This window comes from Arachis hypogaea, chromosome 13, assembly GCF_003086295.3.
Source record: "Arachis hypogaea cultivar Tifrunner chromosome 13, arahy.Tifrunner.gnm2.J5K5, whole genome shotgun sequence".
Classification (NCBI taxonomy): domain Eukaryota; kingdom Viridiplantae; phylum Streptophyta; class Magnoliopsida; order Fabales; family Fabaceae; genus Arachis; species Arachis hypogaea.
This window is the reverse complement of record NC_092048.1, coordinates 144,120,918-144,138,267: the sequence shown is the minus strand read 5'-3', so window position 1 is coordinate 144,138,267 and position 17,350 is coordinate 144,120,918. Positions and strand designations below refer to the sequence as shown.

Below are 17,350 nucleotides of genomic sequence, written 5' to 3'. Positions count from 1 at the left end.
CATCTATTACAGGAGAATATATTTCTTCATAATCTATACTGCGCCTTTGTGAAAAATCTTGTGCACAAGTCGAGTTTTAAGCGTATAACTTCATTTTTCTCATTTCGTTTTTTCACAAATACACATTTGTATCCAACAGGTACTACATCTTCTAGTGTACGGACTACAAGTCCAAAAATTTTATATTTTTCAAGTAAGTCTAACTTAACCTTCATAGCTTCTTCCTATTTTGGCAAATCATTTTTTATCGACATTCTTTGAACGAAAAACTTAAAAAAGAAAATGGATTGTTATTGATAAAAAATGATTTACATAGGTTTGTTACTAAGAGTTATTATCCCTTAACCCTTGTTATGGTGTCTCGTTAAAATCTCCTTCACGAAAATCCTTTTCAGAAAAAACTACAAAGTTGAAAAAAAGATTGTACCACGAAACAATGTGCGCTTCCTAGCTGTAGTACCTCTTTAAGTTACACACGTGCCACGACTTTGGGAGCTCTTTCCCTTGTAAGTCGAACAATTTGTAGTAACCCTTCCCTAAGACTTCAACAATCTCCTAAGGTCCTTTCAAGTTTGCAGCCAACTTTTTCTCGCCCAACTTATGAATTCCAATATCATTTCGGATTAGTATAAAGTCGTTCGTGGTAGAACTTCTCTTGATTACATTCTGGTTGTACCTCAAAGTCATTCTTTACTTCAATGTTTCTTCTTTAATTCAAGCTTTTTCTCGAACTTCTGGGAGGAAGTCGTGTTCTTCCCTTTCTGCTTGCACATTGACTACTTCATCGTAGAATCTGACCTTTGAAGATTCCTCAATTATTTTTACAGGAGTCATGGCTTCCATACCGTAGGCAAGTCAAAAAGGTGATTCTCCTGTTGTTGAGTGGGGAGTTTCTCGATATACCCACAAAACCTGAGGAAGCTCGTCTATCCATGCTCCCTTTTCATCTTGTAGTCGGCACTTCAATCCAGTCAATATGACTTTGTTTGCAGCTTCAGCTTGTCCTTGACCTGAGGGTGTTCTACCTACGTGAACTTGTGTTTTATCTTAAAACTAGCAGTAAATTGAGTTCTATTATCTGTGGTGATGGAATGAGAGACTCCAAATTGGGTGACAATGTTTTTATAAATAAATTTGACTTTTCAAACATAAATCATGTTGACACAAACTTACTTCTACTCAAAATCAATTCTATAAAATCACTTTCATTCAAACTCCAATTTGATAAACGACAATCCAAACACACACCTAAAGGTGAATGTTTATTATCCTTATTTAGGCTGTGGAAAATATATGCACACAAGCTGAAATGCTGATAGTATTATTTGGAACCTCCACGCGTATATAGCGGTTTCCTTGTATTATACAAGTTAAAGCAATGTCAATTTATTAATTAATATTAATATAAAGACTACTGCTTAAGAGTTAAGACAAAAAAGGACCAATACAATTTGTTTTTTTTTTTCTCCTTAAAAAAAATTAAATTCTCCAGCCTTTGTCAGATAATACATGACGATTGTTGGTCCTGCCATTCATATAAAGGTTTGTAAACCTGGAAGAGTCTAAGCAAACAGTTCATCAAGCTCCATTTCAAAGCCACATTAATAAAAGCAACCCATACAGATGGAATCATCACAAGAGCTAAGCAGCAAAATCCAAAGTGATTTAACAAAGTAGAAGTCAGCTACAATCATTTCAAATTTTGATCAGTGTGTTTAAAGTTCAATCCTAAAATACTCATTTGGGGAATATCTTAGCATAATCTCTGCACCGAGTTGAAATTACCTGAAGAATTTCTCATACCAACAAATTAAGCAACAAACTATGAACGACTAACTTGCACATGGACATATGCCAAAAGAAGATATGCTTGAACCAAAACTTAAGGTTTTGAAATTGAACCCAAATAATATTCTCAGCTTAGGCATTGAAAGTAGCATTATCGTAAATAAATAAAATTCAGGAAAAAAACACGAATTCTAGTTAAAGTTCTAGTTAATTCCTTGACTTCTTTCTTGACTTGGATGAAGGCTTGCTTTGCTGAGAAGGTCCACTACTTCCTTTAGAGGCAGCAGCCAGGCTTACTTTTGGATTAGAGTTGTTGGAAGAAGAACCAACATCATGCTTTTCTCGGACTACAGCACCCTGAGCACCTCTCACTTGAGCAGCTTTTTTGTCCTTCCTCTTAGGCCTATAGGTTGATCTCTCCCGCCTGGGAAGCCACCTTTCAGGATCCGGGGGAGGACCTGGATTTGCGGGGTCAAACCCTTTTGGATACCTTGGTTTTCTCTTTCTCTTTTTCTTAGCTTTTGTCTTATTCTTTCCTTCTTCATGTGATTCAGTGACCCCAACATGAGCAGGACCATCAACTTGTTTCACTCCAGAAGTTCGCTCCAAGCTGTCCACATCGATCTCCTTTAAACCAGGTAAGGCCTTCAATTGCTTTTCATAAAGTTCTGCCTTATCGACATCTGTGCGTGCAACTGTTGTTACCAGCCCAACCAGTGCTTCTATGCCTCCTTGGCTTTTAACTAGCTCCTCATAGAGTTTAGCAGCATCATCTTCCTTGCCATGCCTGATCTTGAATGAAGCAGCCTCTTGCATTATAATATTAAGCTTATTGTCCTCAGTCATAGCAGTAGACCACCATTTGATAGCAGAATCAAGCACAGCAGCTGCACCCTCAATGTCACTAGCACGTTCTTTTAAAGAGACAAGGGTGGCAACAGTAGCAGGCATGTGTTGGATATCTGATATCTTAGCCACGGAATCGGCTGCAATATGTGGGTGACCAGCAGCAGCAGCCACCTGAGCCCTGGCCAAGTGAACAACCTTGGACTTCTCAGGGTACTTCCCAGCAAATTGTGCTAGTAATTCCTCCGCCTTTCCAACTTTGTTCTCTCTAACTAGGACAGCAGCTTGCAGCAATATAGGTATCACACTTTCCGGAAACATGTCTGGCAATCTGGAAACAAGTTCTCGGGCCTGTAAATTTTGATAGTACATAATGTATAAAGAGTATGCTCCCTTACAAAAATTTAAAGCTAAGTAGTAATAATTGATGATTCAAGGAGGAGAAGACGAGACAGAGAGATGAAAGACCTGGTCCATCTTATTAGCATGAAGAAGTAAAAGGACCCTATTTGCATATATTGCTTCCTTTTCTTTTGCTGGAAGTTTCAAGTCCAGTTCACTAGCAAGCTGAAAGTTCTGTGCCTCTTTGTCTTTGAGCCGATCAAGTTTCCTTAGGCTATCAGAAACATCTTTTGGACCCCTCAGTGAAACAAGATTGTTCACTGCCACTGCAATTGATGATTCATCAGCCATATCTCGTTTAATGATGTCTATATAAGCTTCAATAGCATCTTGTTTACGCCCAAGAAGCTGTTCATCAATGAATAATTAATATTCCTGGCTAGTTCAACAGCAACATATGCTTGAAAACTGCAAAATCATTCTCTTTTTACCTGTTGGACATAGGCCAATTGTACAGCTAGTGGAGCCAATTCACTTTCTATCTCATCATCAGGCAAGTTATCTTCCATCAGGACCTCTTGACCAATTCTGATCCAATATACATTAACAAAGATAAGTATATGTTACTCTTGGATAATTCCCCAGTCAATAAACTTTTGTTAATAGGTCATAAACTATCAAACAATACACCAGTATCTGAGGCATAAAAACAAAGACCAGATCAAAGAAAAAACTAAAACAATCAAACCATATAATCTATTTGTGCTTCATTTCTTATGCTTAGCTACTGACTACTCAGTATATACTGCAACTCAATTGAAAATTTCAAGTATTACTGTTGCACAATGCCCTCCAAAAGGGATTGCCCTCCAAAGGGATTCAATAAAGATATAATCAATGTCGTTTTAAATACCTAACTGGGGAAAAGAAAAGATAATATCACCTTCGGCCTGACAACAGGAGTTGTTCTGCATCTGTGTACTTTTTCCTTTCAATTAAAGAACAAGCAGTATTGTATGCCAATTCAAAGCTACTTGTTGCTTTAACCCGAAGTGAATCCAGAAGTCCTTGAACTTCGGATGACCTCCCGCCCATAACTAGGCTGGCAACACAATTTATTTCCAAGTTATCAATCTTGGATTTTTGGAGCTTCTGGTAGATATCCAGGCAAGCATCCATCTTCCCAAGACGGTACAAAATCTGAGCTTCCAAAAGCATAGTTTCAGTTGTTCTCTCTTGTGTTTTCAAAGACTCCAAAGCTTCATTCAACTTGTTTTGTCTGTATAAGCAGTATGCCTATTTAGAAATAGCAAAGGAAAATACAATCCTCAATGTGAGTATTTACATATTCCATTAAGATCATGTAAAAATGTATAAAATGTGAGAAACTCTTGGAGGCTAGCAATTTTTAGTATATTTGGCCATCATTTGACCAACACAAACATTAAATTGTCTTTAACAAATAAATTTTATTAATTCATGTGTGTAAATTATAAAAAAATGTGGGTGCATATGTGCAAACTCTGGTAAATATAGGTGCAAACTATATGTTCTTGTGTGCAAAACCCGTGTAAATACGGGTGCAAATTATTGCTGGCCTAGTACCAGCAAAAAATGATAATATTTGTTGGTCATATAGCATTGCTCTAAAAGAGTTCATAAGCACCCTCATTTTTTCTTTCTCCCTATCTCACTTGTATCCCTCAATTCAGAATTCCAGTCTTCGCTTAATTCAAACCTTACCCACTAATAAATATACATCCTAGAACTTACAATCTTTGAGCAATTCTATCTCTCAGCCAAACTTGAAATAAAATCTGTCAAGAGAAATCTAAAATCACAGTTCAATGAAATAAGGAACGAAACACAAAAGCAGGAACCTTAAGGAAATCGAAATCAGGGAGATGGGTGCGAGAAGATCGAATGGCGGAGAGTGCGAGGTCGAGGCGGTCGTCCTTGATGAGCGCCACAATCTTGCATCGGAGGGCGTCTTCATCGGCGGGTGCAACCACCAAAACTGACAATGATCAAAACAGCAACACAGATTAGGGAAAATACAGAAGCAAAAAGAAGAACAGAAGAGGCGTAAGTTGAAGAAGAGTGGAAACGGAACGGACTCTGGTCTGCGAGTTTGACGGCGTTGTCGAAGGAGAAGGAGTTGATGTGCCTGTCGAGGGTGGTGAACAGATCTTCCAGGGGAGGAGGAGGCTGAGAGGGTTTTGCCTTCGGAGCCATAGGTTAGAATCACGCCGCTTCCTTCGCTATTGATTTTATCTGCATAATGTTTGGGTGGAATAGCAGCTTAGAAATACTTTCTCAATTTAAAGAACAAGAAAAACAAAAGATAACACAATCAGTAAATCAAATTCAAGAGGAGAACTGAAAGTCAGCATATATATCTTCATAAAACAAATTTGAAGCTTGACCAACATTTCCTTCATTTTGATTTGCATCTATATCTACCTTTGTGTATCTTTCACAAATCAATACCAAAAATAATTCATAATAATACAAACAGAAAGTATGGGACAACAATTTAACTGAACAATTGCAGAGAGCATAAACCTCACTTTTAACAACAAATTCAACTATAATAATTTAGCAACAAAATTTATCTCGAGATGATTTACAGATTTACAACAACAAAAAATTTAGATAAGTGATTATTTCAGCAAGACTACAATAGATTCAATCTTCAGTGATGATAATAAGTAACAAATTCAACATTATTTACAGATTGACAACAACAAAGAAATTTAACTAAGTGATTATTTAGCAAAACAGCACTTCAATAAACTCACTAATGATTTTCGGCAACTAACAAACTTAAGCAAAGTTAAGCTAGTGATTATTTTAGCAAGTCAACAACAAATTCAAGCTTCATGATAATCAGTAACAAATTTCAGCAACACATTCAACTTTCAGCAACAAAATCAAAGGGCAGTGATGCAGCAACAAAATTGGAACAGAAAGAACATGGGGAACTCACCAAATCGGGTTGCGCGAAGGAAGCTGATGGCGAGGGAGAAGCTGATGGCGAGGGAGAAGCTGACGGCAAGGCTCGAAGCAAGAAGACGACAACGAAGAGCGTAGGGAAGGGAGAGATCGAGACCAGGTGCGAGACCGAGACCGTGAAGCGCAGGGAAGGGAGAGATTGAGTTGACGAGAGCTTGACAGACCGGAGACGAGACGAGCTGACGAGAGCTTGAGCTCGTGGGAGAGAGTGACGAGAAACCAAGAAAGACAGTCGAGAGAGGAGATACCGTTGGGGGCTGAGGTGATCTTCAGCAATTGGGGCATCAGAGAGGGAAAGGGGGAAAAAGCGGGGAGGGGGTATGGAGACGCCGTTCATTAAAGAAAATAAAAATCATAACCCGGTCCGGGTCAAATAAACCGGTCAGATCGTTAGTTTTAATGAAAACCAGCCGAGTCAACCTAGATTTCAGCAGGTTTGATACATGATCGATCCAACGGGTAGTCGGCCCGGTCAAATGACTAGGTTTTCGATCGAACCAACGGGATTGAGTCGGATTTGATAACTATGCCAAATCTTATTATTTAATTTTGTTGGATTATGTTCATAAAAAAATTTAGACGTGTAGTATTACGATTAGAATTAACTAGGAACCAACCCTTTTCAACTAATAAATATTCAATAATAATTATTCATTAAAACACAACGTTCAAAATAAAAAAAATAAAATATTCAAACTTAAAGAATTTGAAAATGAAACAAAAAAAACTAAATTAGGAGGTAGAATTTATAATTTATGATTTATGATTTTAAATTTAAGTTTAAGATTTAGAATATGGGTTAATAGATAAATTAGTCTCTGAAAGATAACACATTTTTTAAATTCATTCTTAACATATTTTTTCAATCAAATTGATCTTTCAAAAATTACGAATTAATCATATCTGTCATTCAGTTACTCCACTCACAATTTTCATCAACAACGATTGATGATGTGAAATATTAACTGATAGCATATATGACACATTACATATTTAATTAGATGTTGACTAAATATGTTTACAAAAATTTATTAATTTAGTCACTAATCATATTAGGAATAGAATTTTTGTAATTAAAAAAAATAACAAAATTAATAAATTTTTATAAATATATTTGGTTAATAGTGTGATTTTTATTTTTGTTTTATTGGTCCTTTTGATACCGAGATGAGCATATCTTCTCTTTACCTTATCCTCTTTCTGCATAAGGAAACACGTTATGCAACAGAAAACAACCACCTTTGTGTCTGTTTGGTTCATAACATGATTGTATTTCATTGAGTTATTCTTATATTACGAGGGAAGCTTCAAGGATTGGTGTTGTTTTTTCGGATTTGTTGGAGGGTGTTAGTTTTCTCATTTTGAATCATTGTTGTTATTATTGTTATTATGTTCAAACAGTAGAGGTGAGTACGGGTACCTAATTATTTGTTGGAATTCGAACTAAACTAATTAAATTGGTTTTGGAATCAATAGGTAATAGAGTCCAACTCGAACTAAATCGATGACTTTTATTATTAATCGGTTCGAGTATCAGTTCTAGAGGTACATAATCCGAACTAACCCGTAAACCCAAACATATATTAATTAAATAAAAAAATAAAAAATATGACTTTTAGTGAGTTTTGCAATTCGTAACCTTAACACTTTGAAAACTAGACAAATATTTCTATTGGCCTTTTGTATTTAAATTCTAATGTTTAGATTTTTATGTGTTTTGATTTTAGCTTCTTTAAAAGATTATTCACTAGACTTTTGTATTTAATTTCTAATATTTTTATTGCACTTTTGTATTTCCATTAGATAAAGATTATTCACTATTAATATGTTTAGATTTTAATGAGTTTAGTTTTTAATGTATTTGGTGTTTAACATATTTAGATTATTTCTATTGATATTACACATCTATTGTACTTATTGAATTTTTAAAATAAAAATTTGATTTTTTTTATGAATTTCAAAATCATCGGATAACTAATTATTCAAACCGAACCAATCTATTCTTAATCGATTTGATTTGGTTCGAATATATATACAAAAAAATACAAATTCAAATTAAACCGAATCGATTATATTTTAATCGGTTCAATTTTAATTTTATCTTAAACCTGAACCAAATCGACCGTGCTCACGCCTATGAACAGGTACTCAATAAGCTTCCTCGTAAGTCATCCAAAGGTTTTGAACATGGTGGAAGTGGAAACCATGTTCATTCAAAACAGGGGAATTCTTCTTCTGCATTGCATGGAAATTCTGATTTAGATGCAGGGCATCATCAGAATCATGGTAATATTGCATCATCGGATTTGAATGGGGATTTGATGTGTCTCTATGACGAACCATTGCCTACATTCGGGGATGTTTACAGTTCTGAGAAGCAGGCCTTGTTTGTGAAGAAGCTAAGGTTGTGCACCGTTGTTTTTTGACTTCGAAGATCCCAGAGAAAGGGAGTATTTAAAGATGACTTTGCATCGCATCTATGGGAAGTTCATGGTTCATCGCCCTTTCATTAGGAAAGCCATCAATAATGTCTTCTTCAGTTTGATTTTTGAGACTGAGAAACATAATGGGATTGCTGAGCTCCTTGAAATACTGGACAGCATCATTAATGGTTTCGCTTTGCCATTGAAAGAAGAGCATAAACTGTCCCTTTTTCGTGCATTGATTCCGTTGCACAAACCAAAATGCTTAGCAATGTATCATTATCATCAGCAATGATCTTACGGCATTACTCAATTTGTAGAGAAAGATTTGTAAGAAAGGAAGATGTTCTTTCCGTGATACTAATAGAAAAATATAAAAAAATGTTAAACCAAACTTGTAAAACAATGTTTAATAATATGCATTGATATCATCATGAGATTAGTAGTAAAACATACAAAAAAAAATTTATTGTTAAATTTTTTTTTGATAAAATTAAAATTATTAAAGGGTATTTTAATAAAAAAATCATGTAATCATTAAAAGATATTTAAAAAATATTTTGATAAAAATACAATTTAGGCACAAGAAAAATAATTTATTAAAAGATATTTTAATAAATAAAAATTAATTATAAAAATTTAAATTTTTGTTAAAGAATATTTTTGTACAAAATAATTTATTTTTTAAAATTTTTACTAAAAAGTATTTTTGTACAAAAATAATTTATTTTTTAAAAAATTAAATAAAATTGAGGATAATTAACACAAAAAATTGGAGTAAAATTTTTTCCTATATTTCCTCCAATTTATGTGTTGTGCTTCTGACAGTTATCCGTGATCGTTTTACTGAAAGAAAATTCACAAATAACTTTAATAGCAATGACTACATATATGAAGTTTTCAAGAGAGCATTTGCTATTGAAAAAATATAAAATAAAATAAAAACGTGGATTATTCGATAGGAGAAGTAATAACAACATCAACAACAACTTACATAATAAGTCCATCTTCCAATATCTTCTGTTTATCGTAAGACCACTTTTCATGAAACGGCTTACTACCATCCATGGCACTAGAGCAGGAGCTCCCTGAAAACATGATCATGTTGCCCAACAAATTCAGAGTTGCTCATCATTGGAACATTTCCAGAAGTACTACCATTCACACTATTATTAACACAAATAGGATTTAACCTTTCTGCTATCATCCAAATCACTGGATTCTCAAATGTTACAATAATAATCTCGGTAACAAAAAAAATGGTTTTATATCTATCCTTGAAAAAATAATCTTTATTTAAATTCAATATCACGAATTCTTTAAATAATGTGACTCGGTTCAATTTTAGTGACAAAAAATAATAATGTATGCATAATTATATGATGCAATTAGCTTGCATTGATTTAGAAAAGATTTTATTCAGTAATATTTTATTTTAATTTTTGGAAATAAAGGATAGATTTTCCTATACTTTGAATATACATGCTAAACACTGATTTTATTTTATAAATAAATAAAATAATTATTTGATAAAATATATATTTTAAAATTTTTTATTTTTATTTTTATTATTATGCATATCTTGTTGTCATTACTAATGAGATAAGACCATGTCTGCAATACTGATTGGATTGATTTAAGAGATAAAATCAATATAATTTATTACAATTTGGATAATATTAATTTGTTTTTTATTTTTCAATATAATCCAATTTCTTCAAAAAATTGTGATTTTTATTATATCAATGTAAAGTTATTTGTCAATCAAATTTATTCAAATTATTGTTATTTAGATTGAAAAATAACAATACAAAAAAATTTGTCTTTTGCCATTTTAAGAACAATCATGAATAGAAGAGACACTGCAATAAGTAACAACTGTGTGAAATGCACTTGTCTCAGTTGAATTAGTGAACAAGGTATCGGATTAGGATTATGAACATAATAAAAAAGACACTAGGTAGAAACTATTGTCTAAGCTTGTGGAATCTGGAATCTGTATTTGTATTAACCTTCATAAAGTTGACAAAGTAATCAACCAACATTTCTTGAGCTCCTTGTCAATTGCTGTTTAAGCTTTCAAATATGTACAAGTGTCTGGTTTCTGTGTCCTTTTTTGGCAACTACTTGGGGGATGATCTCCTCAAAAATTCTGAAACCAACTTTGAGAAAGATGAAGTATTGTTCTGCAGCAACTGATCTGGTTCATCATACTCTGCAATTGTCCCTGTAAACATCATCAATGTTATGAGATATATGCTTTCCTAGGTTTGATTAGCATTGATATTATGATCTAATATATTGAGGTGCATAATGAATGTTCATGTACCTTCATCAAGGACCAAAACCAAGTCATTATCAATAACTGTAGGGATTCTATGTGCTACAGTAATCACTGTGCATTCACTAGTTTCTTCTCTAATAGTCTTTTGAATTAAATTGTCAGTTGCAGTGTCAATAGATGCTGTTGCCTCATCTAGAACCAAAATCCTTCTCTTCTTCAATAGCAGCCTAGCAAGACAAACGAGTTGCCTTTGTCCAACGCTCCAATTTTCTCCATTCTCAGCCACTAACATTGAACAAATTCAACCAATGTCAAATAGATAGAACTACACATAATAAGCACAAAAATACTTTTAAGGCTTGCCACAGTTATACTCCTGAATGGTGTAATGTATTCTTTTTGTTTTCTTAAAAAAAAAAAGAGTATTTTACCTGGTGCATCAAGAAGTCTTGGATCCTGCCTTACAATTTCAGCAAGATGGCACTTCTTGAGAACCTGAAGAGCAAAGTTTTCTTTATCAGTTCCATATAAATATCAAATATTTTCTAGCAAAAGAGTTCTATAATGCTAACCTCCCAGAGTTCTTTATCCGCATGTTGTTCTAGAGGATCCAAGTTAGTCCTAACAGTGCCTAGAAACAAGGTTGGGTCTTGAGGAATTATACCAAGCTTAGATCTTAAATCCTGCAGACCAATCTTGGAAATATGTACTCCATCTATTAGTATCTTTCCTTCCAAAGGCTCCACCACTCGAAAAAGGGCTTGCACCAGAGTTGATTTTCCACTCCCTGTCCTCCCTACTACTCCGATCTTCTTTCGCCCCGGGAATGTGCAAGTGACACCTTTGAGAACCATAGGACCAGCCGGATCATACTGAATATGAATATTCTGAAGCTCAATTTTCCCTTCCATAGGCCACTCTGGTTCAGGCCTACAATCTTGGATTATCAGTGGTGCTTCACTTGGTATGCTAGAGAATTGCAATATTCTCTCAACAGATATCATCTTGTTCTCAACATTGCAAAGGTTCCATATGACCCAAGCCTGAAGTACATTCAAGTTCAAACCATAAGTAGCTACCAGACCTGCCAAGCCTGCAAATCAAAGGAAGCAATCAATTGTTTAGGGCATAAATGCAGTGAAAGCAACTTCATTGATTGTTACTTCTTTTGTGATTTGTCAAGTATTGTATATCATCCAAAATATCAAATCTAGAAAGATCAAATACAGATTAGGGACTAATCTAGAAAATTAATTTTCTTTTCTTAAGTTAATTATGAACTAGTAACTCTCAAAGAAGACTGGTTCTCACATTCATGTATGATGTTTGTAATTGCTAATGTTAAAGATTAAATGGGAAAGGAGGATCTTACTGGGATCAATGGCAGACCTTGGCAGAGTAACCAAGATGATGAGAACAAAGTAGAAGACTAGATTGAAGAGAAAATTGATCCGGACTGACAACCATTCCATGGTGGCATAATTATGAAAGGCTACTCTAGAGTATTCATCAACAAGATCCTTGATTTTGGTCATGAATATTTGTTCTTGATTGAAACAACGAATCGTGGCGGCCCCAGCAATAGATTCTGAGAAATGATGCAAGATTGGGGCCTTTCTGATCCCTACCATCCTGGCTAATTCCCTGGCAGTAGTAATGTAATAAGCCTGCAAAGAACATTACTTGCTTTATTACTATTATTATTATTATTTACATATAAGATTGAGAATCCATTATGAAATGAACTTACCTGATACCATATGGAGATAGCAAACACCACAAGAAACACAAGGATGACTTGCCACGCGACCTGCGACATTAGCATGATAATACTCAACAACTGAATTAGTGCAAACACTAGCCCTGCTAATCTGTATGGTATGTCTGTGTCAATTGTACTTTGATCTGTTGATGACTGTAACATCAAAATTCAGAAGGAAAAATGGTTAAAACATAAATAGAAATTATAACAATAATTACATATAAAGAATAGTAGATGAACTGACCCTACTGAGGATTCTGCTTGAAGGTGTGGTATCAAAAAATGAAACAGGTGCTCTGAAAACAGATGTAATCATTCCATGAAAAAGACGCTGAGCTGTCTCAACAGCCACCACTGCCATCAAAACAGTCCTTCCAAGTATAAAGATAGAGCTTCCACCAGAAAGAAGAACAAATGTTCCCATAAGCATCCCTTTGGTTACCCTCCCAGTTTGTTCTGCAGCCCAAGAAATCCAATAATTGCTTCCCATTTGCATCACTTGAAACAGAATCTGGCAGAGAAGAATGACCGGAACAAGTGATCCTCTATATGCAGATGTGACAAAGGTTGAGTAAACACTCCATTTCACTCGACCGGTCTCTGCTTCTTCTTCTTTGTTTCTCTTCCAATTGCTTATGCTTTCTTGAAGATTCTCTTCAGCAACTTCAATTTGATTCTTTTGAAGGGGCCTGCAGCTAATAGAGTTCTCTTCATGCCATGGATTTATTTGGTTTATTGTTTTTTCATGAGCAGCCATTTGTCGAACAAATTCACAGTTGGGACATGCTATGAGTTCTTTATACCTTCCTGACTCCACTATTTTTCCATCTTTCATTACCTAAAGGAGTAATGGAATTAAATAATGGTGACAAGGCAAACACTTATTAGTAGTTTCACTACTGAAAGACAAGTTTTGTATAAGCTTACCAGAATTAAATCTGCAGCTTCCAAAAATTCTAGTTGATGAGTAGCATAAACAACTGTCTTCTCAGACAAAAGTTGCATAAGGCATTTCTGTACAGCATGTCCAGTTCTTAGTGAAGTACTTTGAAAGAAATGAAGCTGAAATAACAGATAATTAAAAAAGAGAAACAACAAGCTCAATAATAATTAGCACTAACTTTAAATAAATGAGTTCCAGTATGAGCATCAACTGCACTGAAAGGATCATCAAGGAAGTAAATATCTGAATCATTGTAAACAGCTCTTGCGAGTTGAATCCGTTGTTTCTGGCCTCCACTTAAGTTTATGCCCCTCTCCTCCACAATATTCAAATCTCCATCACCCCACATGTTGATATCTTGATGCAAAGCACAGCCATCCAAAACACTTTCATAGAAGTCCTTGTTCATTTCCTTTCCAAACAGGATATTTTCTCTTACTGTTCCTGATTGAATCCAGGGACTCTGTGGCACATAACTTCTTGTTCCATAGACTTTGATCAAAGTCCCGGAAACCAATGGAATCTCACCAAGCATACAACAAAGTAAGCTTGATTTTCCAGACCCCACTGAACCACAAACTGCTACCTTCTGACCTTTCTTTATCTTCAAGTTTTCTGTGATTTGAATTGTTGGTTTCTTGTTGGTTCCATCACTTGTTTCCCATGCATATTCACTTGGCTTGATTTCAATAACAATTGATGAATCTTTCGAAGAGTGCTTGTTCATAAACTGGTTCTGATCCTCTTCATTGATCAACTCTTGGATTCGATCAAGAGAGACTTTTGTTTGAGCTATCATGGAAATCAGCTCAGGAAGATTGTAGATTGGTTCCTGCAGAATCCGAAAAGTTGCCAAGGCCGAGAGGACAGTAGCCGCAGTCAGTTCTGTGTTCACCAGTATGCAGATGCCGAAAGTAACAACAGAAACCAAAGTTGGAGAAGTCCAGAAAAGAGTTGCTACTGCTGAGCAAGTGTAGAGGTACTTCTGCAGCCAACTCTTCTCAGTGTCTCTCAATTGGAGGAGTTTCTGTAAGAATGTAGATTCCCATGAATGCAATTTCAGTATCCTTATGTTCTTCATTGTCTCTGAAGTCATCTTGATTCTTGTATCCTTAGCTTCCATGATCTTGGAGTGTAACTTTTCTTGCATATTGGCCAAAGGTGTGTTACACACCATAACCAAAATGGTGACAGCAAGTGCAGAAATTGAAGGCAAGAATCCCAAGTTTATGTACAATATCACTAAGGCCAAAATAACCTGAACTGGAAGCAACCAAACTCCATGAATGTACCAGCAGAAATCCCCAATTCTTTCAACATCCACATTCACCAAGTTTATGATTTTTCCATGGGTTGGCCCTGCACACTTGATCATTAAAGACTTGCTGTAAATTAGAGTCATAAGAGCCGCGCGCACTCGAATTCCAATTCTCTGAGCACCAAAGTACCATTGTCTTTGGCTCAGTGACTCCAATGTCTTTGAGAGGAAGAATATGAATGCAAGAATGAGGCCGCATTGGATGCTTGAATTGGAATTATCATCCACCAAGAAATTGACAAAGTATGTAATCAACAATGGACCCATATAAGATGCAATTGTATTAACCCCTTCAAATATAAAACAAAAACAAATCAGTAATCACCATAAACAATAAATGTAAAAAAGTACATAGCATCCAAAGTGTAATAAAATATACCGGCAAAAACTGCATTTAAAGCCAAGGACTTCCACACAGAACTGGTTATAGCTTTAGCCAAGGAAGCCCCTTCAAGTTTCTGTTTGCGAAGCGATTCTTCCAATAAGGAAGAAGCATTTTCTGCAGTTTCAGAATGAGGAACATCAGGAATGTGAGCAAGCTCAAGCTTCTGAACTCGACCCTTTCTAAAAATGGGATTCAGCCATCGAAATGTGAGTTGGCTCCAAATGCCTGCAGTTGTGAAGTTCTCTCCATCTTCATCATCATCATCTTCTTCTTCTTCTTCTCCAGGGTGAACCAAGAGCTGTTCCATGTCAGTGTTGTGTTGTTCTTCTCTTGCACAAAAACTCAAACACAAAAGCAACAACAACATAGGCAAGGAAACCACACCAACTATGTTATCATCCTCTGACAAGAAATTCCAGAAGTCCAAGTATTCAAAGTTGTTCTTCATTAGTCCAATAGAAACTGAGATTGCCTCTATGATACTGGCCCAGACCCACCAGAGAACCAGAACAAAAGGGAATCTTTTGTTATCTCTTGTTGTCTTCTTCATTGAATAGAATGAAACCAAGCTTGCCATAACCCATGTTAGAGCAAATGTAACAGAACTATATCTCACTATTTTATTAGTCCTATATTCATGAACTGCAAAAGCTATAGTTAAAAGGGTAAGAATGAAATTGAATAGGAGAGTGATAATGGAGAAGAATTTTGGTCCTTGTTGGAGAAACACAGCACGTTGAAGCTTGCTTTGTCTCAAAGTGTGAAGAAGCAGCCATATCAGAATTGCATAGAAGAATGCCACATTGGCTGTTACAAGCAGAGTATCCACAATGGCCATGGTTGAAGTTGAAGGAAACACTGGAAAGTTCAGAGACAGCAGAAGAGTAAACATCGAAGAAAAGTTTCCTCAATCAATCAATTCCACTTGGAAATGGCATTATTTTTTGTTTGAAAAAGATAAATAAGAATAAAGTTGAGGAGTATATATAGATATTGCATAATGCATTCAAACCTGAAATTAAGTTGAAGTGTTGAAAACTTTTTTGGAAATATGAAGAATTTACAAGTGGGTGCTAAAGAGCGGTGAATGGTTTTGAATGGAGCATTAGAGCATAGGCATTGGAACTAGAGAATGAAAAGTCAGAGACATGTAAATGAGAAATTACTTGCTGTTATTGGAGCATCACGTGTTTGGTATTTGCTGTTATCATAATTTTTTTTTGTGGAAACTTAAGTGCAGTCGACTTCATGTAAAGTTGATACCTGAAAGTCGTAGGATGATTTGACTGATTTGATTAAATAAAATTTGAACCCAACTGTATATTGCATAGTCTCATTAAAGAATCTCCGTCGTAGAAATCGCTATCAAGCAACCTCAAAAATCCGCTGAGATTCTTGTGTACTACTACCTAGGTACATGGTTGTTGAATGTTGATGGTACTTAAATATCATATCATATACTTCTGTATTTATCACTTTAAAATAAAACTATAACGTTTATTTCGCAATCAGTTTCGGAAATTAATTTATTCGATTTGATATACATGTAAAGTTCCTTCATTGCAATAATTTTAATGTCGGTATTATCGTTGGCAGATTCGCCTTCTTGATTTTAATATATTTTGGTATAATCATTTTTTCATAATTATTCAATCATCACCTATTAACAGGTCATCATCATATATGATCATAATGTATAGTGCTGTCACTAAATTTTTAGTACAAAATTAAAAGGAAACTTAATCTCATCAATTATTATTTCCTTTTCTTAACAATGGTTCTATACCTTTGTTGTACTTTTTTATTCTTCCATCTTTCTACGCACATGTGGTTAGTTTTCTACGGATAAAACAAAAATGTAATCATGCATTTCTTGATCATTCTAAAAATAAGATATATATGAACATGTCTTTAGTTAGCGATGGAAAAAGTTTTGAATAAAAAGAGAAAATACTTTCTACTTCCTCATCAATATAATCTTATGTCAAGTTCATGCATGAAGCATGATGGCTATGTGGAAGATTCTGGAAACGAGGATAAGTAATATATAATCGAGCCTATTTTCGATGTCAAGTTGATTTTTACAATATATATGAGCTTGTTTGGTTGAGTGATCTTTTTTCGAGTTATCTTTTTTTAAAAGATCTTATGAAAAAGTAAAAGTAATTTTATGTTTAGGTATTTCATGTAGAAATATCTTTTTATCTATCAATTATGTTTGGGTATAACAATATAAAAGTATTT

The 17,350-nt window shown here is 34.8% G+C and overlaps 2 protein-coding genes across 5 annotated transcripts; both read right to left on the bottom strand.

The window, feature by feature from the left end:
• Positions 1 to 1,870: 1,870 nt before the first annotated feature.
• LOC112792565 (uncharacterized) lies at positions 1,871 to 6,362 on the bottom strand. Its single transcript, XM_025835847.3, has 7 exons — positions 5,966 to 6,362; positions 5,094 to 5,250; positions 4,857 to 4,993; positions 3,920 to 4,272; positions 3,468 to 3,564; positions 3,103 to 3,384; positions 1,871 to 2,985 (listed from the first exon to the last, which is right to left on the bottom strand). Exons 2-7 carry the CDS (start codon positions 5,209 to 5,211, stop codon positions 1,996 to 1,998), a joined length of 1,977 nt encoding a protein of 658 aa, XP_025691632.1. The 5' UTR covers positions 5,212 to 5,250; positions 5,966 to 6,362; the 3' UTR covers positions 1,871 to 1,995.
• Positions 6,363 to 10,246: 3,884 nt separating this feature from the next.
• LOC112792564 (putative ABC transporter C family member 15) lies at positions 10,247 to 16,509 on the bottom strand. Of its 4 annotated transcripts, none has more exons than XM_072212958.1 (11): positions 16,370 to 16,509; positions 15,101 to 15,964; positions 13,582 to 15,011; positions 13,388 to 13,474; positions 12,705 to 13,298; positions 12,449 to 12,613; positions 12,071 to 12,365; positions 11,271 to 11,791; positions 11,130 to 11,193; positions 10,744 to 10,983; positions 10,247 to 10,641 (listed from the first exon to the last, which is right to left on the bottom strand). In XM_072212958.1, exons 2-11 carry the CDS (start codon positions 15,942 to 15,944, stop codon positions 10,538 to 10,540), a joined length of 4,344 nt encoding a protein of 1,447 aa, XP_072069059.1. In that variant the 5' UTR covers positions 15,945 to 15,964; positions 16,370 to 16,509; the 3' UTR covers positions 10,247 to 10,537. The 4 variants fall into 4 exon arrangements, with proteins under 4 accessions (XP_072069059.1, XP_072069058.1, XP_025691630.1 ...); XM_072212957.1 differs by having other exon boundaries at positions 16,273 to 16,405; XM_025835845.3 differs by lacking the exon at positions 16,370 to 16,509 and adding an exon at positions 16,119 to 16,283.
• Between the last annotated feature and the right edge of the window lie 841 nt (positions 16,510 to 17,350).